Source organism: Xiphophorus hellerii, chromosome 3 (genome assembly GCF_003331165.1).
Source record: "Xiphophorus hellerii strain 12219 chromosome 3, Xiphophorus_hellerii-4.1, whole genome shotgun sequence".
Classification (NCBI taxonomy): Eukaryota; Metazoa; Chordata; class Actinopteri; order Cyprinodontiformes; family Poeciliidae; genus Xiphophorus; species Xiphophorus hellerii.
Genome location: NC_045674.1, coordinates 23849445 through 23875500, shown reverse-complemented (window position 1 = coordinate 23875500; position 26056 = coordinate 23849445). Strand labels below are relative to the sequence as shown.

The window sequence follows — 26056 nt, the reverse complement described above, 5'->3', positions numbered from 1 at the left end:
TATGTCAGATAAATGCACAGTCCAAAGGAGGAAGTTTAGAGAGAGCTATCGCTTCGCCATCATTAAGCCAAGTTTCAACTGGACAAAGCAGTTCTTCATGCTTACTCCTTCATCAATCATGAGCAGTCTGGGGTCTTTTAGCTCATAATAATTTGAATAGCAGTCAACGACTCCTCTCCTCTCCTGCTGAAAATAATCGTTACTCCTTTATAGCTGAATACAACTCTGCCATGAGTAGTGAACCACATATTGTGGGTCTGCATATTTTATGCCTTAGTGTGTGCAAAAGAAGGCAAAAAAAAAAAATGCTGTCTACATCTTTTTCATGTTTTAAGTAAACCTTAAACAACCAATTTAGTCTCAAACTAATTTGTTTAGGACTTGCAATTAAAACCATCCCCTCTATGATGCATAATGTATTTTGTTTACAAAATCAATCTTATTTTCCTTCCACGCAGCACTGTGGTTCATTAACTGGTTCATTCTGACCCAAATCTTTTTATTCTCCGCAGGCGGAAGGAGATCACATTCAGTACTTGTGCTCTCACCCGCTGAATTAGCTGGAAGCGTCTTCTCAAACACAAACAAACACATACCTGCAGTTTAGACTGACACAAACCCTGAGATGTGTCATCACAGAGTGGGAGGTGACTGTCAATTTTTTTTACTGGGAATAGCCCAGCGGGAATAATAATCTGTTACTGGCGTCAAACTTGTGACGCTCCAGGAACATTTCTGCATATTTTCAAAGGAGCAGAGATAAAGTATTTGGAAATGTAAGCATTTTGTTCATTGCCAAAATATTCATACACTTTTACATTTTATTACATTATAACCACAGAATTTTATGTTCTTTACTAACAAAAGGTTTCACATAAGGGTGAAATGCAAGGAAGTTAAAAAATTCAGCTCAGTTTAGTTTTATTTATATAGCCCTACTTCACAACAAATGTCATCTCAAAGCACTATAATCATTTTAATTCAGTCACAAATACGTTCCAATTAATTCTAGTTATCAAACAGTAACTGAGATCTCAAACAATTATTACATTATTCAAAGTAGTTTAAAATGATTCTGCCTAAAAAATACATAGTTTTCAGAAATATTGTAGAAATTAAAACAGGACGAATTCAGCTCTCTTTACTCCAATGCCACTAAATAAAATCCACTGCAGACGGTTATTTTCAGAAATTTCCGAAGTACAGTTCAACTGATCTCTGAAGATTCGACAAACTTAGTGAATAAACAACAGCATGAAGGAGGAACACAGCAGACAAGTCAGGAATAAAGTTGTGAAGAAATTTAAATCTGGATTAGCCCAACAAAAGCATAATCTCTGATAATCTCACAGAACATTTTCCAATCCATCATCCAAAATGTAAAGACTTATGCAGAACCACAAACCCACCAAACCACTATGGACTCCACCAATCTAGTCCTGTAGAAAATATACAAAAGTAAAGCATATTTGAAGAAAATCCAGCCATCCATCCATTCTCTAACACCCTTGTCCCTAGTGGGGTCAGGAGGTGCTGGTGCCTATCTCCAGCGAACGTTTTGGACGAGAGGCGGGGTTCACCCTGGACAGGTCGCCAGTCTGGCGCAGTGAAGAAAATCATAACTAGTTTAATTTTCAAGCCACCATTCATATACAGTATAAGACACAGCAAACATGTGGAAGTAGGTGCTCTGCAAAGATTTGGCTCTGAATGCAAATGGATGCCTGTTTGTCAGATGTTATTTTTAAACAATGGAAACCAATGCATCACTTTCCTTTCACTTCACAAAATTTCATTATCTATATATATTTTTTTCTTTAATCAAAATTACAATAGTAGCAGACACTGTCCCAGCTGTTAGCTAAGTTTGTTATGCTGCATGGCTTGCTAGAAAGCTCTTTCTTGTGTGCCGTTTGTCGGTTCAACACAGCGCTCTGCAGCGGTTCTAAAGGTGTACATACGAAATTGACAAGTATACAAACTTGGAACTACTTCAAAGTTATACCCACAATGTTGCTCAGTCACATGAATCCTCTGCAGTTCTAATGTGACCAAATGTGAAGAAGCTGGATGGAGACTTTCGCAAGCACTGCTTTCCACGAAGCCACCTGCTGAGGGCCTTTGTCTCTGCCTGACTCAGATAATTCGATGCCAATTTATATTTCTAAACCAAATGCTCCCCACTGTGCATCCACAGCATGTTGTTAATTTGGTTTCTAATCACATTGTCTGGACAGTGAGCCACTAACACAGGGTCAGAAAAGACTCTAGAGATTGGGTTTCACTAAAACGTTAAAACGATAGAGGTCAGAGCGTGCAGCTGAGTGGTGACAGCGGTATTTGAAGAAGACATACTGTGCTTCTAAGTGACAAATGAATTTAATCCACATCCCCTCTCACTTACAGGGAAGCACATGTTATCTCTATGCTGCGCTTTGTAGTGAAAGCATTAATGTTTACAGCACTGCTTTTTATAGATGCAGCTTTTAGAGAGCTGACAATGCGTGACACATTACAAGCTCGTATGATTCATAGCATTTGAAAAGAGGATTCTAATTCACACTGGAGGAACAAGGAAAGCAGTGGAATTATAAGTCAGTTTGCTTGGAGGTAGAGGTTCAGCGCATGAAGCGTAGAGAAAGAGAAAGATTCCAGAAACAATAGGCTGAGCTGGCTGTGAGAAAAAGTTGAGTGAGACGGACAGATGTGAAGAGGAGGAAATAAAAGACAGTTGGCAACATTTGCAGAGGAAAGATGCAGAACTCTGTTTATCTAAGGATGAGAAAGTTGGAAGAAAAACTATAGAATTTTCACAATGAGCATCTGCTCTGTTGTCTCCTGGACATCGTCGCAGTCTGCCCCACTCCCATTGCAGAGCACAACGGGTTGTACCCCGAGTGCAGTTATCTGTTGTTAATTATTGTGCAGTTCAAAACTACTTACACCCCTTAAATGTTTGTACTTTTGGTCATGTTGCAACAAAAATCTTTGTCATTCTACAAAGATTTAGTAGTTAATAGACTGACACAAAGTAGCAAATAAATGTGAAGTTGTAGGATAACAATACATGGTTTTCATTTTCCTAAGCAAACACAAGTTTTGATAGTGTACAGTCCTTGCAAGAAAAAATATATGTTTTGAACTTTTTCACATTTTGATATTAAAGCTACAGCCTGTCAAAGGGGTTCTCTGCCATGTAGAGCAAACTTTTTGTAAAGTCAATAGAAAATTATAATTATAAATGGTTTTCAAAATATTTTACATAGATAAAATAGATCTATGCAGATTGTCATCTGGACTTTGATTAGGCCTTTGTCATCTGGACTTTGATTAGGCCATTATAACGTCTAAATATTATTTGATTTTAATAATTTTATTGATGCTTTGATTGTACCTTTAGGATATAAGTTGAACTTCAATGTCAAAGTTGCCCTAAATAGTTATGTTTAACTTCATCCATCCTCCTATATTTCAGGCCCATTTTCCCTGCTATAGAAAAGCATCCCCACATCATGATGCTTCTGTATCCACACTATATTATTGTGTGGGTTTGGGTCGTTACAGTGATTTTCAGTGTTAGTTTTGTAGCATTTTGCATGTAGGCCATAAAAATGTTATGTTGGTCTCTTCTAACATGAACATCTTCTGCATGGTTAGTGTGTCTCCTACATGATTTGTTGATTTCTTTAAACAGGAAATATTTCGGCTTTCCCTTAATATCTGCTTTTTTTCTTGCTATTCCTGCACAATTAACGGTTGTCCTGATAATAGCTAATCTATTTTTTTGATGATTTTCTTTTAACAGTGGCTTGTGAGTCTTTTTTTGGAGAGAACTTTAAAACATCTAGAACTTTACCTCTGAACTGTCTGGTGTGTCCTTTGGTCTTCGTAAGGCTGTTTGTTCATTGATGTTCTCTAACAAACCTTCATGGTATATAACCTACTTATGCTAAAATTAAATTGCACATAGCTGCTCTCTACAGTAATTTCTAATTATGTGATTCCTTAAGGCACTTTGTTGCACTGGATGTTTTTAGAAGTATCGGAGTAAACGAACACAAAACTTTTCAGGTTTTTAATTGCTTAAAAAAATTAAAACCACACATTGCTTCCTTTCACTTTACATCTATTTACCATTTTGCATTGGTCACATAAAATCGCAATAAAATACATTGACGTTAGTGACTCTAACATGACAATAAGTGGAACTGCTCAGGGATATAATACTGGACCAAAGCCCCGCGCAAAAGTTCCAGAAAGTAATATTGTGTTGTACTTATACCATCTAAACTTAAAGCCGCTAGTACTTTACTCTGTAAAACAGTCTGTTTTTCTCACAGGCTCCTATCTGCTGATTTAAAGACTGGCTCTCTGAAACTATCCTACTGCTACACCCCCACAATGGTATACCACAGTTACAAACCTGTGTGTCCACATGAGTCAAATCTACTGAATCACATTTACGCTCATGAATGTGTATTAAAATTGCATGTGTCTGGTTTCATTTATTTTTTATTTGCCTGTTAACACCGTCCCACTCTAACAGTAGCAGCAGTAGCCGTCCACCAGTAGTTGTCATATTGGAGTTGGACTGATTAAGCGTACCATGTAGGCAGGGAAATTCACAAGAGATAAGAAGTGCGTAGTATGAAGCAAGAGAGATTGGTTAGCAAGGTGCTGGCCTGAAGCCAGAATTTTTCAATGTCACATCAGCACGGTTACTTAAGCTTTAAATGTAACTCACTCCAGAGGGGGCTCTGTTTGAATTTTTTGGGTTCAATCTTCTGTAGGAACATCAATGGAGAGAAATTCTCTGACACTTTTACAGATTATGAATAAAGCAAACCTGGTGAATTGCACATTTGTAACGCCCCTGATCAAAGCTCTGCGCAAAAACACGAATCCTTAGAAATGTTTTTTTTCCCCACATCAGCACAGGAATTTTGAATGCATTCAGGTAGTGATACGTTGATGCATCAAATGCTCCCTTATTGCTAATGAGATCCATTTTTTCTTTACATTTTTCATTCATTCATTCATTCATTCATTCATTCATTCATGCTGCCACACTTCTATCAGTCTGCCCCAGGGCAACATTAGGGTGTGAATAATAAGTGAATAATGTAATGTGAAGCAGGGTCCTCTGGTGTTGATAAAGTGCTATACAAGTACAGGCCATTTACCATTTATAATTCCAAGGACTCACAAAAACAACATTCAGCTTTTATAAAGTCATTTTGATAGCCAGAGTAAGCCTGATTTATTGGTACTTCCTCCCACATGTATAATATGCTGTAAAATAAATATAGGTTTTATTACAGTAGCATAACTTCACATTTAGAAAATCAAAAATGTATGTTCTGTAGATAGATGAATTTATTGTAAAAAACATAAAGCAATATGTTTTTAAAAAACTCTCCAGTGGGACAATCATGACCACCAGTATATCTAAGAATTTAATTTAAATAGATCTATTTTTTAAAGATGTTGTTCAAGCTCTTGTAGGTTGACTCTTGTTTCTTAGATCATCTTCTTAGTTACTCCACTGCTGTTTGTTTACTTGGAGTAAAAAATAATAAACTGAAAGAGGATCTATATTTGTCTTGTCACCACACACATTGCGCAGGTTTGTAAGGAAAGTTAAACATCTCAAAACCTCACAGTTAGAGAACTACAACAAATAGCGGCATCTGGGAGTCAGCAAGTCTCTATTTTACTATCTCTAGATGCTTAGCGGTTGTTTAGGAGTGGTGCTAGAGTCCTAATATGTAAAAGGATTGGTGGAGTCTGCTAAAGTCTACTATGACATTGGTGAAGGATTAGTGATCAACAAGAAATCTACTTCTGAGGAATTTTTGAAGTACAGTCTTAGTCAAATTCCTCTATAAATGATTATGCATGTCTGGTGAGGCAAAATTGGTTTGTGGTGGCAACCAAGCAAAAAACAAAAAAAGCAAACAAAAAAAAGGAAACAGATTTGGTTACGTAATTTTACATTCATGTTCATAAAAATGGAGGATATATTTAAAAAAAAAAGGCAGACATCAATATTCAAACAGCGTTCCATCCTTTCATCTCAGCCTCTATTGCCATGCAATCTCAGCATGTGAGTGAAGTAAATTAAGTCTAAACTGAGACTGAACTACAACAGGGCGCAGCTGCAGGTGGGCTCACCTTCAAAAGTGAAGATGTTTTCTTCGAATTTCCATTAAAAGGCCATTTTAATTCACTGTGGGTGACATCATTAGGCCTGTGGAACATAAAGAGCTCAAAATATATATATATATATATATATATATATATATATATATATATATATATATATATATATATATATATATATACATGTATATATATATATGACTCATGAGTTGTTTCTGTTTGAGAGCACTTTTAGAGGGAGTGAAACCACAGCAACACAGAACAGGTTGGCTCTTGTTGGCCCTGTAGGTTTTACGTCAGAAGAGCAAAATTTGCCATGATTAGCCTGTTTGCTCTTTGGAGTGGAACCAATCAGAGTTCATACATGGTATTTTTTTATTTCTTGAGCATCAGTGTGTCCTAAAAAAATCACAATGTGTGCCCAATGTTTATTACACTATATGAAAGATAAAATGTATGAGTGGAGCACACCAAAGTGGTCAGGGGAAGTAGCAATTATTAAAATAACATACGGAGACGTACACTAGTTTGTCTGATGTTCCAAGTTCCTGTGAATCCTGTGAGTTAAATTTGATCAGTGAAATGCACAGTTTTTAAAAATAAAATTGTTTTCATAAGTAAAACCAACTGTTGACAGGCTGGAAGCTGAACATTTTGATAAAAGACAAAACACTGTTCACTGTTCAGATTTAAAAATTCAACATTTTGACAGTTTGTAAAATAAAAAATTGCTACCATCTGTGAAGTTAGAGGCCATTTTAGTTGCATAGCTGCCAAGTGATCTATATTTCCCCACCCCCACACCAATACTCCAGCTCGTGTGTGTGCGTGTTTGGCCAACTCTATGCAAAACATCCTTTACCTACCAAGTGTGAAAAGCTAATTACACAAGGAGTAAATTGTGCAGGCGAAGCCATGCATCTTAATTAAGTTTGGATTTCATTAGACAACATGCAAGATAGACTAAGATAAAAACACAGGGCATAGTTTTTGCACTGTGACGCAGTGTGTACGGGAGCATATCAGTGTATTGTTTGCTTTAATGTGCGAGTATAATGGATGTGGATGTGTGAAGGGAAGTACGATTTTTGTGAGAACAAAATTACATACACTGCCTGCCAAAAGTATTCGTAACTTTTCCACACTTAGTCAATTTATAACCACAAACGTCAATCAGCTTGATCTGCAACAATTCCAAATAAGGGACATTTAATAAGTGAGCAAGAAAAAAAAAAGTACATGCAGTACTTGAGTGAGTAAGTGAGTGTGTTGCACATGATCTACAAAAATTGCCAGTGTAGTTAATTACACGTGCAAAAGTGGTGCTGGAGAGCAGAGAGATTGTAAAAGAAAGGTGAAGAAGAAAGTTGTTATATTGGATGCATATTATAATAATAATACATTTAATTTAAATAAGTATACAACAAGGTACAACACAACAATAAGAACATCTGAATATCAATCAAAAAAGCTATAAACACCATTTAGTCTTTCTGTTAGAAATAAGGGATATTAGATGCGTCCTTGACCCAAACATAACCAGCCAAGTTAAGGCCATAATGAGCTTCATACAACCCTGCAAAGGAAATTTGGAGGGTAAAGATGTGGGTTATTATTCTTATTTCACATTCTTTAAATGATCCAAATATGTGACAAGATATGTTTCTGTCATTGTATCTATGCCTCCTGTTCGCAACAGTGTGTGCAGATAGTTTGCACCTGTTTTTCAGATGTGATTAACACAGACACAAAAACAGCACCCACAATCTGATTCTGGTTTGATAAATGGCATTGCAGGTGGCAAATCAATACATTTGCATATTCTCCTCTGAGTATTTTGTACTTTCTGATTACGTGGTTTCACTGCCATCACGTTTGCACCAGTTTGTGCAAACTTTTTGTAGAACAGGCCCACAGACTTCCTTTGGGATTTTATGTGACAGAACAATGCAAAATTATAGATAATTGTGAAGTGGAAGAATAAAGATATATGCTTTTGACTTTTTTTTTGCAAATAAAAACAAAAAGTGTGGCATACTTTAGCATTCTGCATGTTATTCTCTAATACCTCCAAGATAAATGAAGAGCAACCAATTGCTTCAGAAATCATCCAATCAGTGACCTTTGAAGTCACTGATTTAGTCATTGTAAAAAACAAATAAATAAAAAAAGGCAGCTGTTCTCCAAAGCTTTTAGAGGTTGTAAGAGAACATCAGAGAACAAACAGAATCATGAAAACAAAGGGAACCACTACACAGAAATAAGAAGAGATACATTTGTGGAGAAATTTGAAACAGGGTTAGGTTAAATGGCAATGTTCCAAACTTTGGACATTTTCACACCATTGTTCAATTCATTTGAAAATGGACAAGTGGCATTACCAAGAGGCTCGTGGTAACTCTTGAAAAGCTGCAGAAATTCACAGCTCAGTAGCAAGAATCTATTTACTGCATAACTACAGCTAAAGATAAGCCAGTGAAGACAGAAAGCTCTATAAACATCCTGTATGGAGTTTGTTAAAAGCAATATAAGGGACATCAAAGAAGGTGCTTTGGCGAGATTACGCTGAAACAGAACTTACTGGCTTCCTTGCAAAATGCTGTGTAATAAAAAAAAATTGTACTCTGAACATTACCCTTAACACAACATTCCAAAAGAGGGACATGTTGGTAGTAACTACATGCTGTGGTAATGTGTCTCTTTAACAGCAACAAGGAAGCTGCTAAAGAGAAACCTGGAGGAAAGTCAGGTTTACATCCAGGTTTCTCTGTTAGATAGACCAAGATCTATCTATCTATCTATCTTTCTTCCAGGGAAACCTGGAAGAAAACATGTTAGATGGTAAAGACATGCACACACACAAAAAACATTGCTGCTATAATAATAGTGAAAACTGGTTCTTCAAAGTATTGCCTCAGAATGCTTGAATACAAAAGTATACCACAATTTTCTAATGTATTTTTTTTACTTTTTTTGCAAAACATTTTTAAAAACTTGTTATTTTTCTTTCACTTCACAACTTTGTGTTGTATTGCATACAATCCCACTGCATACATTGAAGCTTATGGCTATATTGGGAAAAAAAATATAAAAAATTACATAGAGGCACCATAGAGATACTTTTTCATGCATTTGGGTTGCTTAGCACATATGCACATTTCCATCATCACCCCTCTCGTTAGCCAGGCTCTCAGATTAGTATAGTTTGACAGTGATTGTATAATGTCCAATACGTATGAGGGTATTGATTTTCAGCAAGCTAGTGCATTAAGGTGCAAAGCAGCTCTATGTCTTGTAGGCGAACTGTGAACAGCTTCTGGAAGCAAATTGAATGGCCCGGCTTGTAGCTGTTCTCTGGAGCTTCCTGACATTCTGCAGAAAAATGAGCTGTAATAATGTATCTCAAGCTTTTTGTTTAATAAAGTATATATATAAAAAAATCTCATCTACAATTATGCATCTTCTTCACATTATCGCAGCAGCAGGTGTTCCGTCTTATTTCTTTTTTAATTTGAAGGGAGAGCAGAGAACGCAAGTGAAAATACAAAACTTGGCACACTATTAGCTGGTTGCCAGCTTTTCTTCACAGCTTCTGCCAGCTGAGAGCAATGTAGATTTTCTGAATAATTTGTTCTTGGTTGAAAAAATATTTCACCTGAACTTTAAAGGGTGTAGGCAATCGTCTGAATAAAACCTTGTTTTGCAATGTATCCACATTTGAATGTTAATTTTTGCCTTCTTTTTTCTTTATTGCACGCAAGGTTTATTGAAATGAACTGCATATTTTCTCATGTTTACATCCTTTTGTTATTATGAATTCAGTTCTAACCTGATTTCTGGTCTCTTTCTCTGCAGGTTTTATCCATACTTGTGGAGGCACACTAAAGGGGTGGAATGGGACTATAGAAAGCCCCGGATTTCCTTATGGATATCCAAATGGAGCGAACTGTACCTGGGTGATTGTCGCCGAGAAGGGGAACAGGATTCATATAGTTTTTCAATCTTTCGCCGTGGAGGAGGAATATGACTTTTTATCTTTGTATGACGGCCATCCACAGCCGGCTAACTTCAGAACGAGGTAAGAAGGCGGCCCTGAAGTCAAACACCTTGAAGGCTGCATTTAAAAGCTGGGAGGCAGGAATGGGAGAGATGTGAGGAAGAAAAGTCTTCAGTGATCACTTCTGACGGAAAGGTCAACCTTAATGTACACATGACAGAGACTGTTTATTCTTGTCAGGGAGGTGTCAGGCAAGTCAGGCGTGCTCAGTGAGACGAGTATTGTGCGTCAGCTCTTCTCTGACACAGTCTGGCGTAGATGGAGCTGCCTCCTTAAAAAAAATGTGAAGACCTTCATTGCAATTTAACTTGCGAGATGAACAGTTTATCTTTTATTTTATATTATTCAGCCTAATATACCAAAACAGTCCTTAAAATGTAGCACATTGACTTGAGTTTTTGTATATTGCTTTGATGGTCTTAGGTGGTGTGTGTAGCAAATGGAACTTGAACAATAGCGTGAATAAAAGCCAGAGGCGTCTCTTTCATGAAGCCCACTTTAAAAAGTCCCGCCTTTTGATTCCAAAGCAAAGAGTCCTATCAGCCAGGACACTTATACCCCCAACCTCTGCATTATTTTTGAATGAACATGCTGGTTTAGTTTTAGTGATGGATGGGTCAAACTCTGTCGCTACCATCCTTTGTTCTAGTACTTCACAGGAGGAGACAAAGGTGGAGAGAAATGTGAACATCAAACACTAAAAAACTGTTATTTCTTTGCTTTGGTTACTGGATAGGCAAACAACTGTTTACTCAGTGTGCTTTCTGGATTCATACAAAAGCCTGACATTTAAGTGAAGTGGGGTTTTCTGGGTCACTGCATTGTCAAGGTGCCTTTTTTAATATTTGTCTTAAAGACACTGCGTGTGTTTCTGTGAGGATACAGCAAAGCAAAACTTGAATTTGATGATAGGAAAAAAAAAGACCTTGATGTGCAGATTAAAATCTGGATTTTTAAAATTGTTTTTATTTCAACATTGAATTGTTAAAACAGTAAAAACATATAGATGTATTTTTGTTCCAACTAATTAATTAACTAAGTTTTTGTGGTCACCATATCCTGTTCTGGTATGTTGGAGCCCAGTCAAGCAGTCAGTCGGCTTTGGGTGGGGTTTAGTAGATGAAGCCAACAACAGCAACAACAGCAACAACAACAACAACAACAACAGCAACAACAGCAACAACACCCTGTAAGGACAAAAGGACCCTTTAAGGACAAAAACCCTTTAAGGAAAAAGATATTAATGATATGAGATTCATATCTGTGCAATGTTTTGATGTGAGATGGCATTTTATTTGCTGTGCCAAAGTCTCAGTGTATTTCACTTGGCTCAGTTACATTAAAATAATCAAAGTTGAAAGAGAAATGTGGAAGCATAGATTTTAAACCTGCCAGTAGTCAAAGATTTAATGCCTCCAACAGGGCTACATAACTTTTATTCTGTCTCTTTTGTCGTTCTTAACTCTACTGCAGTGGAAGTGGGCTGAGGTCACATGTTACTACAAAGAAGGACATATAGTAAAGAGTGGCAATAAGCTGGAACAACTCAAGAGTTGAATCACTGTTGATACTTTACTGTAGGGGATGAATCACATTAGGTTTTGAAGAGATTGTGCTACTGTGTTGCATAATATTTTCTGAAGGACAGGCTTGCAAAAGGAGTTATCAACAGTTAGATTTAGTTCAATAAATCTGACATCTAACATCTGTAGTCTGAAATATACAAGATGTTTTCTATAATATGCGAGTCTTTGTGCTGAAATCAGCCACTACATAGGAATTTTGTAATATTCTCTAGTACATTTGGGCGAGCAAGACGTAACAGATATCACACTACCAAACTAACAACTAGTCAAACTATGGTCCATAAAAGTCTGGGTTTCTCAAATTCAAACATCTCCTGGCAATTTTGCATAACTGGCACCACAGTAAAAATACAAACTGAATAAATTATATATATTTCGGTTTTTCTGTTGTAATCAGAGGTAATAGTGAAAACACTACAATGTACATTACAGAATCCTCTTTTTAATTGTCTTCAATCTGGGATTTAATTCAGTGTTAATTAAAACCTTACTTACATTACACCAGCAAGAAGTGTATATGACGATAGTACTAAGTACTAAGCTTAATTTAACGCTTTGATTAAGTTGTGTAGTACGCCATTTGCGTCAGTGAATGGCAGCACTGCGCTTTTTGCGTACAGTCTGACCGAAATGACAACAAGAAGAAGAAAAATAGAGAATTCCGCAGTTTCCCTAAATGCATCACAGCATCATTTGTCAACATTACGTTTTTTTTTTTTTTTACAAGAGATCCAAAGAGACGGTAGGAGACCCAATCTTTGTTAATAACAATGATTTAGTTTATTTACTTCTTGTTGTGCTTTAATGTTTCTTTGTTGAAATTAGGTTTTAAAATTAATCCCATTGCCAGCCCCTCTTGCTGTGTTAATCTCTGTGAGGTCTGTTTTCCATTCTTCCTCCCTTTTTATTTATTTATTTATTTTTAAATGTTCTTTGTATTGACTCTTTATTAGGATATCAGCTTACTGGTGCTAGTTTATTATTTTAATTGAATGTCCCGCCCTGCTTCTCGTTATTTTGTATATTGTTTTTGCCTTATGTTGCTCCTTGCACACCTGCTCCTAGTTAGCTAATTATTCTGTGTCAGTCAGTTTCCTCTAGGTCCAAGCACGTACTGATAATATTACTTTATTCAGCTATTTTGTCTTTTCATGTTTTTCTATTACTCGTAAATATTTTCTGGGACCAAAAACTTGCTCTTGCAATTTAAGCCGTATTTTTAAAAGGAAAAGAAAACAACAAAAAGCAATTTCCTTCAGTATGGACTTAAAAAAAAAATAGAACCATGTAAAATTTACAACATAATTTCAAGGGATAAAAAAGCTATTTCACACAAGAGCGACGGATAGTTGTCATATACGATGAGAAGTAGAAACTAGTTTTGTGCCAAAAAAAAATATTCTTTAGACTTTCAAATTAAGCTGAGGTTATATAAAATGAACTGTAGAGCTAATTTATTTTCAAGGCAATTCTGTAAATTTATTAAAAATACCTCTTTTGATAGAGAAAATATAAATAAAAATGTATTGTTATGAAAGGCTATATTTACATAGACGATGCACTTAATTTAAAAAAAGATATTGATTTGCTGAAACTATGCTCAAAACTGAAAGTTTAGGCTGCTTCTTTGTTACAGTGTTACATTTTCTGTATTGGATTGCATGTAAATGTGGGACTGTTTATTTTCTGCCTGGAAGGGGTAATTTCATAATTGCTGTTACAACCCCTTCTGTTAGCAATTAATTATCCCCTTAACGAAAACTAGAAAAAAAAGTCCCAACATGGAAATGTATTTTGGGAGCTTTTTCATCAAGCTGGTTCCAGTGGTAGAAACTAATCTCTACATTTTTATGTCTTCCACTGGTGGAAGCACTGAGCCTTGCAACATGAATCTTGTTCTATAGGCACAAAACTTTTGCTAGGCCAATGCAAAAAACAGTTTTCATCAGGAGGTACACGCATAAAGCACCAGCAAACCGATGTTGAAACTGCAGACTTATGTTTTGCTTTTTAATATTCTTGTTGACAGAAACAAAAAATGTCCAATGTTCCAAGTTTCTTATTTTTATGTAATCATCAATCAGGGGTGGTAAATGTCAGTCGCTGCCATTTTGAGCCAATGTGGCAACTATTGTGGCCACTGCTTGAGTCCAACAGCTGAGAGAGAAACCTGAGTATTGTGCACTGCTATAGAAAATAGTTATTCAGAAGTAGCGTGGCAACTAAAAGTAGTTAAATAATCTGTTGATATACTTACTTATTAGTCAACTGTCGAACAATCATTTTAATCCTTCTCTATTTTCTATGAACACAAGAAAATATTTGTTATATGATTAACATTGCTCTGAATGTTATTTTAATCTTCCAATAACATGCTGTTTTGTTTTATTTCAAAAATGTGTCTAGCTATCTGGCAGAAAACATTTAAGTCTTGAATTCATCCTGTTTATTTATTTTCTTTGGTAACCTAGACAACACAAAGGTGTTTAGATCAAATGGTAGCTTGAGAATGACATACCAGCCTCCACAGAGGGTGGTAGAAAATTAAATTTTGGTCCCTGCTGCCAGTGTTGTGAAATTGGATCTCAAAACGCTGTTTATTACTCCATTCATAAACAGTCATGTCTTTAAATATTGCCAGGTGGCATCAGTAAATCCCACCTGAAGCTCTGAAAATATCACTGCTGTGTGCTGCACCGTTTCTGAATATTAATCGGTGATCACAAATGACTGTTGGGAATTTTCTGAGCAGACTGAGTATTTCAAGAGTTTCATGATCAAGAATGCAAGGGAAATTACTACAATTAGCCAGAGTACAACCAAAGAAGCAATGGACATAATTGTGTACTTCGCCAATATTGTTCATGATACTTACTTTTGCATCTTAAATTGTTTGCTTTTTTTTTTTTGCCATGTATGTTGATATGCAGTTATGCAGTTTCCACATTATTTTGAACAAAAATAATAATAATTGGACATAAAGACAGACAGCTCTTCCGCTTGCCCTTTCAGGTTAGCATAAATAGAAACCTTAGTGAAGATTAAAGAGCCCGTTTAATTTATTTATTGCATTAATTAATCAGTTAATGTTGAAATTCAGAAGGGAACATGACAAAAACAACTATCATAAATTGGACATCAGCATCATCTGCCTGATTGGGGTGTTTCTCTATTGATATGTGTATTTTCTTTGCTCTGAGACATTTCCACCATCCCCCTAACTCTGTGATGCGTTTACATTTAGCTAAATCCTTCATGCCTGAGAACGTCTGGTTGTATCGCTTATTATTCTGTCGAAATTATATGCTGAGAATAGTGGAGTGGAAATAGTTTGGGTAATGATGTCTTTCATTTCACTGTTTCCAAGCTCTGACTGTGTTCTCATTATAATAGCCTTTCCACTGCTGTTTTTCCAGCGACAAACTTGTATTGAATCATATGTTTAGACAAACATTTCAGTTTTACACTGTAATTTAGCTGCACATTCATATTATCACTTAAAAGTTTCTTAATTTCATCATTGTGCTTACATGCATTTATTAAAGCTGCAGTTTGGCTTTTACAAAAATTTGATTTTATATATTAATGGTCACCATGTTGTGACAGCATGAGAGAGATAATGTGAGAGATAATGTCCTCCACCTCCTCCCAATAATATAATTGCTGTCTGCATGAATGCACCACTCTGGGAGAAAAGCAACCAATCAGAGCCAACAGGAGGGTCTTAGCTCTGTCAATCAATTTCATGTATGTGCTGCTCAGTGTGCTATTGGCGGAGAAACAACTTACTTACTATTGTATACATGAGTTGGACTGACAGCACTGAAGCCCCCCTCCTGGCTTTGATTGTATTGTATGACAGCAGGTTCATAAGAGTAGCTCAATTCTTTTTTTTTCTTACTGATTTCTCTCTCACTTTATACTGTCATGATATAGTGAAAGTTTTAAATGTAAAACAAATTTTTTCTATATAAGTTACATACTGCAGCTTTAACCGGACTTGACTTGCATACAATCAACTTAATTTTATTTTAACATAAATAAGCTTTTGCTAACAATTTTTAACGTTTTAACTCCACTTACTTGTAAGTTTTTGCTGCTAATTTTAGAGTTTGTCCCTGAAATGGACTGCGAGTCCATTCCTCGGCTGATATAGAAACAATAGGAACTTTTTGCTTTATTAGGCAAGTTTTAAAGAGCAGCTACTGTTTTTGTTGTCAGCATTTTTAATTATGTAGTTAATGACAAAAATTATCAATATTTTTCACTGACTCATTTGGACAATATTAAAATTTGACAACATGAAGACTCTCTTTCTATATTTTTTATGCTTAGTGTTCCCAAACTCTGGTCCTCAAGATCCATGTCTCACAAGTTTTAAAATTTTTCCTTCTACAACACACCAACGTTGAGCTGTAGACTCTAAGAGTCTAAAAAGGTAAAATTTCAAATTAGGTGAAAATGCCACATAAGTAAATATACCATAAGAAATAGGTTGTTGACCGGAATGGTTGACTGATCTTTTTTTTTTTCTTCCAATCAGTAAACTAAAACACTACCATGCTGCACTGATAATGACACTCCTCAGTGCTGAGGGTGTTACTGAGTGAAAAAGACCCAAAGTGAACAATTTAGTATACGTAAAAAGTCATTTAGAGAAAGCACTGATGTAAAAAGCATTTTGAAATGAGGGAGAGAGAGTGAGAAGATTATGATTTAATGCAATAAAAATGTTATGACTCAGGAAAAATGCTGCAATGTATGAGGCTTATAAACTTCTAATTGCTGTTGGATTTTTTTTAAATGTGTTCTTTTATTCCTAGCTTGAGGCTGTTGTGTGGGTCATTATTCACCTTAGTAACAGATAAGCATTGTATTCTCATTTCATGTTTCACACAACAAACCAAAGGCAAGCAGTGTAATTTAGCTGGTTGCTAAATTATGGCTGGCAATACCGGTCATAACACTTTTTCTATTACATAGGTGACAGCATGTTGTTGCTGAGAATCAATAATTCAAAAATACATCTAAAGGAAGCATGAACGAATCAATCCTAAAAAGAACATTTGAGATAATAAATGATTCCATGAAATGAGAAACAAAGTGATTCAGAGCTAATGCAACATAGAACGAGAGACAGATGGAGAAAGACAGACACAGAGTTAGACAAATTGAGCTACATCATTTCCGTCTCCCTCTTCTGTTCCTCTATGGCACACTCCTTCCCCGACACACTAATCAGGTGGCGGGAATGTGTGACAGCTGCCTTTAGGGCTGATGTAGTGTGTTCAGGTGGAAGCAAAGGCTGCATCTGTCCAGCCAATTATTGGCCCTCTGTTCCCAGGCACATACACTCATTCTTTTGCCACTGTTTTTGCTGTGATTCATAAGCAGGGGACGATGTAGCTGCTCAGGCACCTGGTGTCTCTAAACCTTCATTGACATTTCAGGTTGGTTTGGAAACCAATGCAGATGCATGACACCTGCTCTCTCTCTCTATGTTCTCTTTCTCTCTCTGAGTTACACTTGTAGTGTAACTCAGAGTGTGTAACATTGGATCTTGAAACTTGTTCTGGCACTTCAAAGTTTTTATTTTGTGGGCTTTTATGAAAGATTTTTTTTACTTGTGTGGTTCTGACCTTCTGTGGCCTCTGTTGAACTTGCTTTTATCACATGTCAAAGCAAAAAAAAAAAGGTTAGTATTCTCTGACAAACACCAAATGATCTGGCATATTTTATATTTTAAACAAATTCTAGAGTGTTAACAGACACAGTATTATAATATAAATAAAACCACAGGAAGATGCAGTAGGATATTTTGCTCAAATTTAAACTAAATCATTATGTGAAGTAATTTTTTTTATATGTTGAAAATATTGCCTCACTGCCAACAAAGCTCTTAAATTTAAAAGGTTCTCAAAGAGGTTAACTACTTGTCATTTCATATCATATTCAAACAAACGAGAATAATTTTAGAATTAGCTGTAAATCTTTGCTAGCTGAAAATGTTAAATTACAGCTACCCTTAGAAGTTAAAATATGATCCAAGATATTTCAGTTTTGTGGCTGATTTCAATTTTTTGGACCTGTCGACACCGATTTCATCCTATTCCACTTTTACTTTTAGTACTACTATTATCAACATCCAAAATAATTTTTCTATCTATTGCTCAAATTGAAATTGATAAAGGCAACAAAGCTGTTTCTCCCTGGATCACTGAAAATACACAATTACAGTACAATCATGTGAGGATTGGAAAAGGTTGTCAGTCAAAATCCAACGGACAACAGAAACAGCATCAAGTTTAATGATGCTGCAAGTTTTTTGACTCCTGAACAAATCATTTTTTTGCAAGGCTTAAACTAAAAGTGTAACATTAAGCTGAATATTTAATTGTTCTCCAAGATTAATTCAAAATAAACACTATCAAAGAGACAACATTTCAGATTTACTGATATGCAGCAATTTAACTCATGTAAATAGAGAACTGAATAAGCCTTTTTGTTCTGAAAAGTTTATAATTAATTAATTGCTCATTGTTATGCTAACTAACAATTAGCACAATTAGTGTGGCAAACCGCAGTCTCCACAGTGTGTACAACTCTGAAATTTTCCAAAAGCTTCTAACATTTTCCAATTAAATGTGTTTCATGACTCACAGAGGCTGAAGTTTGAAATGATAAAACTGAGCAACTGAGAAGCTGCTGAGGCCTCCAGTGAAAACAATGTTTCCTTTTTACAAGGTTCCTAAGCCTTTGTGGCTTTTCTAGTTTCATCTTTAAATGTCTATATTCTTAACACAGAGTTATCATCTCTGTTATAACTTTTGCACCAAAGAGTGTTCTTATTACTCTTGTTGCAAAACAAGACTTGGCTTTTGAGTTTCCGACTGGCTGGTCACTGATTGTGTTGCACGAGTTTGAATTAAAGATTTTCATTCACCAGCCAATTTCTCAGCATATCCTTATATTTTATATCATTTCAGCCAAACCTAGTCATAAAAACTACTGCTCACATTTTGATATACTTCCTCAGCTGCTTTAAAATGTTGCTTCATTTAAATGATAGAAATAAGTATTTTTATTTTGACCTCCTCAAGCTAAAACTACAGCCTATTTTAGCATATTTTTGTTGATGCTCAAACTCAAAAGTAATTTTTGTGCACACTTCTTTTGAATATCTAAATCATGGGCTCTTAGGTTCGAGAAGACAAGGAAACCATTGGTGTTTAATTGTTTGACATTTTTCATCTACTCACCAGATGATCTTGTTGCCAAAGCAACAGGCTGTAATTGGTGTGAGAGCCTTTTGAGGTTTTTTTTGCTTTGTTTTATGTTAGACCCATGCTTAGATCAAGGGGTGATTTAACACAGATCTAACCTTACTTATCCCTCTCCTAATTGAAACAATTAAAACAATTAAATTAAAACAATCCATCTGCAAATTAAAATTCTCTAATTGTGTTTTTAAGGTGGACATCTGTCCATATCTATACAAATCAACAAGCATACATTCATGTTTTGCAAGATGGAATCTTCTCTTTATTTTGTCTTCAGGACCAGTTTTATTTTTTGCCATTCCTTTTTGTTGTCCTCACGTATTAATCACTTGACCACATGTTTTTATGTATTTTTTCATTTATGTTCCAGTTGTCTGAATTTTGGATCCTGAAGAGCTGTGATCTTGTTCATCAGTTGCATGTTGCTGCAGCTCAGCATCTGTTCTTGCTTGTCCTTCCTCTTTTGTATCACATGTTGCCATAGCAGCACATCTTTTTCCTGTTCTGCACATTTTATCTTCATTTTCAGTCCACTCACAGATAATGCACCAATCAGCTTTTTAAAAGTGATAACAGGTTTGTTAGGTGTTCATATTTTTCTCTTTTCTGTTACTATTGCAGGTAAGGGCTTTTTTTCTGCCTCAGTCTGCAATGCATTTGAGCTGGTGGGTGCCTTTGGCCCATCAGTGTGTGAGCAGGTCGCCACACAACCTCTGATTGTCCTATTCTGTTCTGTTTTTCTCAGCCAGTAATTAGTCCCCCCATGGATCCTCCTCTTCAAACTTTGGGAAAGGGGGTAATTTTAAAGACTTCCAAGCTACACATCAAACTGTTATTCTTTGAAAATACATTACTTGAACTTGAAAAAAGTACTGTGGGTTCCTCCTACTCCTTTTCACCCCCTGCAGACACAGCAGTGAATTTTGTTACTAAAGGCTTTCTGGTATATGATGCAGCTTGTAAGTGTTACTTTTGTAGTTCTGAACCAAGGTCAGAGTGAACTTGTATATTGGTTCATGACATTTTTCTTCATAAAGTAAATTCTTTTGCACACTAGCAATTTCTACAAATCTGCAGTGTGAGACTAAAATTGTTAATGTTTTAATTTATATTTGTAGATCTTCCCTTTAAGTTAATGCTAAGTTTGATTTAATTTTTTCAGCTTGATATATGTGTGGAGCCTGCAAAGTAAAACATATTTCCTATAAAGTTTAGCATGTGACCAGTTTTTAAACGGTAAAAGCAGATGCGTTTAGTCAGAAACCTTAGACAGTAAAGGGATACAAAGTGTCAAATAAATGGCGTCCTGCCTCTTTCCTTTGCTGTTTATCATTTGAAATGCACAAACATAGACTCTTATAGACCCCAAGCTTGCCTTCACTTTTAATTTAAACCAAAGTTCCTTATAAATTGAGTACAATAGTCTTTAGAGTGATCGCGCATCTTGCAAGGTCACACTTAAGTTATGTTTCCTGTGTTTAAAATTGCATCACTGCTTGCCGCTGGTAGTGTCTGGACATGCTGTGAGTACCTTCAAAAAGGGTAATTATTTACTGCACAGTTCACTGTGCTGTAATTGGAAACTCTATTGCAGCTGTAAATACAGCCCCCTCTCTTTTGCTGTCACTGTGAGGGTTCCTGTTTTCAAAGTTTGGCAAGCTACAGACATTATTTACCTGGCTTCTTGTCAAGTTGAGATTCAGTCTTAAATGGGTTCAAAACCAGCAATAAGAGGTAATGGAACATGAGGCAACTACTGCACACAAGTTTGACTTCATGTTTTGCAGCCCGGCTCACTGCTGTGAAAGGTCGATAGAACATCCGCAGCTTCTGCTGAGAAATGGTCAGCTACACATCTCTTTTACGATGTCATGAAAGTAAATGGATTTGTTTGGATCTGCACCTAATTTGAAATGCAGCAATGAATCAGACTGTTACAATATAGCTGTGAGCCCTGAAACATCTTCGACAATACTGGCGGGTTCCCTACTTGGGTTTTGATAGAATAGTACTCTGGTTTATTACCAGTTGTTACACTTCATCTCAGTTCTGAAAGTTTTTGTTTTCTTTAGATTGAACAATGCCATTATTTGTTATGAAGGTTTTGTACATGTATTTTTTGCATAACTTTTTTCCCAAAGTGTAAAAGGCAAGTAGTACATTAGGAATTAGGAATGATTGTTACAAATAGAAAATACAGTTGCTACTAAAAGAAATGAGGTGTGGTATGCAGCTGTATTCAGCAAACCTGAATGAATACTTTTTAGAACCACCTTTACAGCAATTTGAGAGTGTCTCTGCCACATTTGCAAATCTACAGGTTGATATGTCTTTTCTGCTAAATAGCTCAAGCTCTGTCAAATTGGATTGTGTGTGTTTATGCAGTCTGCAATTCTTGCTTGGATTTAGGTCTTGACTTTTGCTTGACCATTCCAGGACATGAATGTCCCTTGATCTCAGTAGTTCAATTGTACTTCTGGTTGTATGTTTTGTGAACGTGTTGTACCTCAGGCTGCCTCCACCTACTAACTTCCCTGTACCTGTTGATATAAAACATTCCCTGTGCATGATGCTGCCACCACCATGTTTCAAAATGGGACTTTGTGTTCTAGGTGGTGTGGTGTCTGCAAAAAAAAGTTTCATGGAATGTTATGCAATGTGTTTGATCAATCTAACAGTTTCACCAGGAATGAGGAATCAGGCACAATTTCATCAATATGAAAGTATTGATGTATTGATGTGAACTACAAGTATTGATAGTTATTGTGCTTACATTGTGACTGAACTCAAACATTCAGAACTGAGGTCTCCTCTCTTGTCTGCAGGTTAACAGGATTTACCATCCCTCCGCCTGTTACCAGTTCTGATTCCATTTTTTCATTGAGGCTTACCAGTGACTTTGCAGTAAGCGCTCATGGATTTAAGGTGGCTTATGAAGGTAAGAACAGCATCATTTCTGTTCTTTGACTCCTACCGTAAGAAAAAGACAGTCTTTTACATGAAATAGGCAGCTCTGCATAAATGGCTCTTCATTTAAAAGGAAGAATCCATCAATATGGGGAAAATAGACCACCTATTCCTGAGAGAGAAAGGTGTGATCACACTTAATCTAACCGATTACTCTGGGACTTTGCTCTTGAGTTATGGAACAGTTAGGTGTTTCAATTAGGCAAATCATTCTCATATTTTCTAAATCAACATCCCTGCCCCTAAAATCTCTGAACCTCATTTGCTACTCCAGAGGTGCAGTTAATATTGCAAAGCAGATGGCAATGGGAATTAGTTGAACTAATTGATGTACCAAGATATCGTTGTAGAAGCAAAGCTGTGGAGAACTTTCTAAAAATAAACTATCGCTCTCTGTGATCACAGACCTCTGATGCAATTGTTTACTCCCCCATCAATGTTTGTATTTATTATTTCTTGTTTATGATGTTCTAATTGAATCTATCGTCTTGGTTGTTCTACCTATTTCTTTGCTGTCAGCATCTTACTGCTATATCAGTTTCTTCAAATTCAGACCTCTGTGGCTGGTATCCTGCAACTTTTAGATGTCTGCTTCAACACACCTGACTCAAATGATGTGGTCATTAGTAGGACTTGACTGCTAATGACTGTTGATAAACATATCTTCTCGTCTCAGTCACTCTCCCTACCTCTAATTAGTTTCTTCTCCTTTCTTCGCCTACCCCAGACTTTACCACTCTAAGACCTTTAACAAAGCCATTTGTCCATTTGAACATTCTCTCACCATGATGTCTTTTGTACCATCTACCTTTTATTCTTTTAAAAACCTTTTAAAAAATTACAAGCTAACTTATATGGTTAAAAAAATACTAGTATACATGTGGAAATGCTCCAGTTTATTCTGCGGCCATTTTATCTTAAGTTTTGTCGTTATTTTGATGTGGGAGTCAGATTAAGGATTGAGCCAACGCTCTAATATGGCAATGATAAACCCATCCCATATTCTGCACAGCTCAGCCTTTTAGGTATATCACTCATTCTTTAATCGTCTAGCGTGGCAGTACATTATCCAGATTGCAGCATAAATTCCTACAAGTCCCACTCCTCTTTAAAATTATGTTTTAGTCACCATCAGTTCTTGTGTTTGTCCTATAAACTAAGAATATGACAAGATAATGTTACATTATTTGAAGTCTTAGGATGAGAAAAAAAAAATTATTTCTGCAGGTTTGAGGACAGGCTGCTGCAGAAGCTCTGTCTATTTCAAAAACAGTTTGCATTTGTTTAGGATCATTGTCCTCAGGAAACACTCAATTGTCAAAATGTTTGACCACAGAGTTGTTGATTCAAAATGAATATTTATCCTGAATTCTGTCTAAAACGTGTGATATTGCTTAGTACAAGAATCTTTGTTAACAAACAAACCTGTTGATATAAATGTTCATTCTTATAAGAAGAGTAGTGAATTATCCATCTGGAACAGGGGTCAAATCCCAGCCTTGAGGACCAGTGTCCTGCAACTTTTAGATGTGTCTCCTTGGTGATTCAGTCAAGTCTTTAGGTATATTGAACCATGGACACATCTAAAAGATGCAGGACACCGGCCCTCAAGGCCTGGATTTGTGGAGCTTGTTGTTGGCTACAAAAATTTACTACTAAAGGACATTTATATGGGTAAGGAGAGGAGGAATTATATAAAATTGACTTTTTCAAGCTTTATTACATATAATGTTATTCCCTCGTCAAAAACATACCTGGGGTGTTGCTTTGATTCTTTTATGCATGTTTGAGAAATACTTTAATCTCCCGTGGGAACCATTCAGAAGTGCCTAAATGCTTGCTCTCACAAAGCTCCTCCTCGGAGCTGCTGTTTCCAGCCTAGCTTCTGCCCCACATTGCACCCCTCTACCCCGACTCCCTGACTTAGCCCCTTCAGACTAGAAGCAGCAATTAGCAAAGACCTGATGAAACTACTAGTCTGCTGAGATTATCAAATGAACTACATCTCAGCCCAACACTGCTTAGAACTGTTCTAAATGTCTTAATAAAGGAGCATTGTTGTGCTGAAGGCAGAGTGTCACAACAGGAAATTGTCTTATGTTACAGATTAAAATTTCATGTCATCAAAGGGTGGTGTTAAATTTCTTTTAAGTCATATTTGATATCTACAACTGAAAGTAACAATTACTTCATTTTGCTATAAAATGTCACTATGTGCCTGGAAAATGCACAGTACCACCCATTTAACTAAATACTAGGAGGAGCATATTGTACTAAGAATATTTTAAAACTGTCCCCCATACAGAAAATCCACATTATATAAAACTTAATATCAATAAAACCTCGTATTGAATTGCACAATTTATTCTGACATTTATGGCCAAGAGGGCACCTAATCTTCTTTCTGATATTTTATATCTACAAATTTTGCATATCCTTATTCATGGATTACAGTGTTACATTGCTCCTGTATGTCTCATCACTGGTGACCTTTCACATTTGTTATGGCCACCATTTTGTGCCCTACAATATTTGGAGAGGTGATCTGTTGTTTACAATCAGCAATTGATCCTTTTGTTGTAACTGCATTAAGAAAATTTAAAGGAGAGCAAGTGAACCGTTACTAAACTTTTTTAGGTTTATCATTTAAAAACACATGAACAGCCTAAACTCACCCATAAAATATTTACTCCTTGCCATACTGACTCTCTCACTGCCTGCACTGTCCTTTTTATGCCAAAGTGGTTAGCTTTGTCTTTCACATGAATATGTATGTGCTGCTCTTTCTTATGACTAAGAATGTGTGATGCTTTAAGAGTGTTAGAGATGATTGAATCTTGACCACAATTGGATTTTAATCTTTCCTCTACAAGAAGGACGCAATGAAGGACACGTTCCGACTGAATCTAATTTCTCAATGGCCTGTCGATATATCAAGTATTTCTGTGAATTGAATAAACTGATTAGAGCCACTTTTGAAACTTTCTGGGTTCAAGAAAAAATGTTGCTTAAAAAATGTTGGAAAGATGAAACTGCTTTTATTGAGGTGTTAGGATTTGGGGCCTTTTGTGGAACACATCCAGGCAATGAAGGCTACTACTTAAATTGACTGGACATATATATGACACAGCATACGCTTCACCTTTGGTGATTCTTGTATTTATAATAAAAGCATTGCAACCTCAGTCTCAAACGTGCCTGCCTGTTTTTAGGATACTTGACCCATAAAATATAATTTCTTTTTTCCCCCCAAATCAGATTGTTTGTGTCATTGCAGATTGTCCGTTGAGCCAGAAAAGTGTCTGTCTGTGTGTATGAGCATGTGTTGTTTACCAGCTGCTTTGCACTGTGATCTAACACAGCTTCAGTCAGTACACTTTTCCCCACCTGCATAAAAACACTCTGCTCATCTCAGCAACCAGTGAAGCATCTAGCTGGGAAGCCGGTCTACGCTGGCTTCTCCTGTGGGGAAAGTGTGCTCGCAACACTGCGACTCCGTCAAACTTCCATCTTCTTCAAAGGCTACAGAGTCATTAGATATACAGGAGAAATAAATAGCTCACCCCAGAGAAATCTCAAATTGAAATTCCTCATTCACTTTTTCGCATAACTCTCTCCTTACTGCTGCTATGTAGAATGAGACAAGACAGACCCACTTCTATCGTCTGTGTGTTTCAGTGAAGTGCTTTATTATAATCATGTAACCTTTTGCTATTTTTCTTATCTGGACTATAAGTTTGTGGAAAAGGCGAAATATGTCCATAATTAACTTTTTTTCCCCAATTTTCAAACAAGTACTACTTTCTCTCTAGGTCCAAAAAGGTTATAGACATTTAGATGTAGGTTACACTATAATGCAGCATATCATTGTTTTGTGTATTTAGCTTTCCTGTAGAATGACTTCTGTTTATACATCAGGTAATGTTTTATGACACTTTTAGATTAAAATTGCTTTATATGCATTAGTTTCCTGTTTAATGAGAATGTTTTGCACATAAAGCCAT

General features: G+C 36.2%; 1 protein-coding gene across 5 annotated transcripts in view; it reads left to right on the top strand.

Annotated features, from left to right (window-relative positions):
* The window catches only part of LOC116717212 (CUB and sushi domain-containing protein 3-like), a 247843-nt gene that overhangs the window by 16617 nt on the left and 205170 nt on the right, over window positions 1-26056 (top strand). For all 5 annotated transcript variants that reach the window (XM_032558427.1, XM_032558431.1, XM_032558430.1 and 2 more), the window contains exons 2-3: window positions 10018-10240; window positions 21911-22023. In XM_032558427.1, the coding sequence (XP_032414318.1) occupies window positions 10018-10240; window positions 21911-22023 (336 nt within the window). The remainder of the gene's footprint in view (window positions 1-10017; window positions 10241-21910; window positions 22024-26056) is intronic.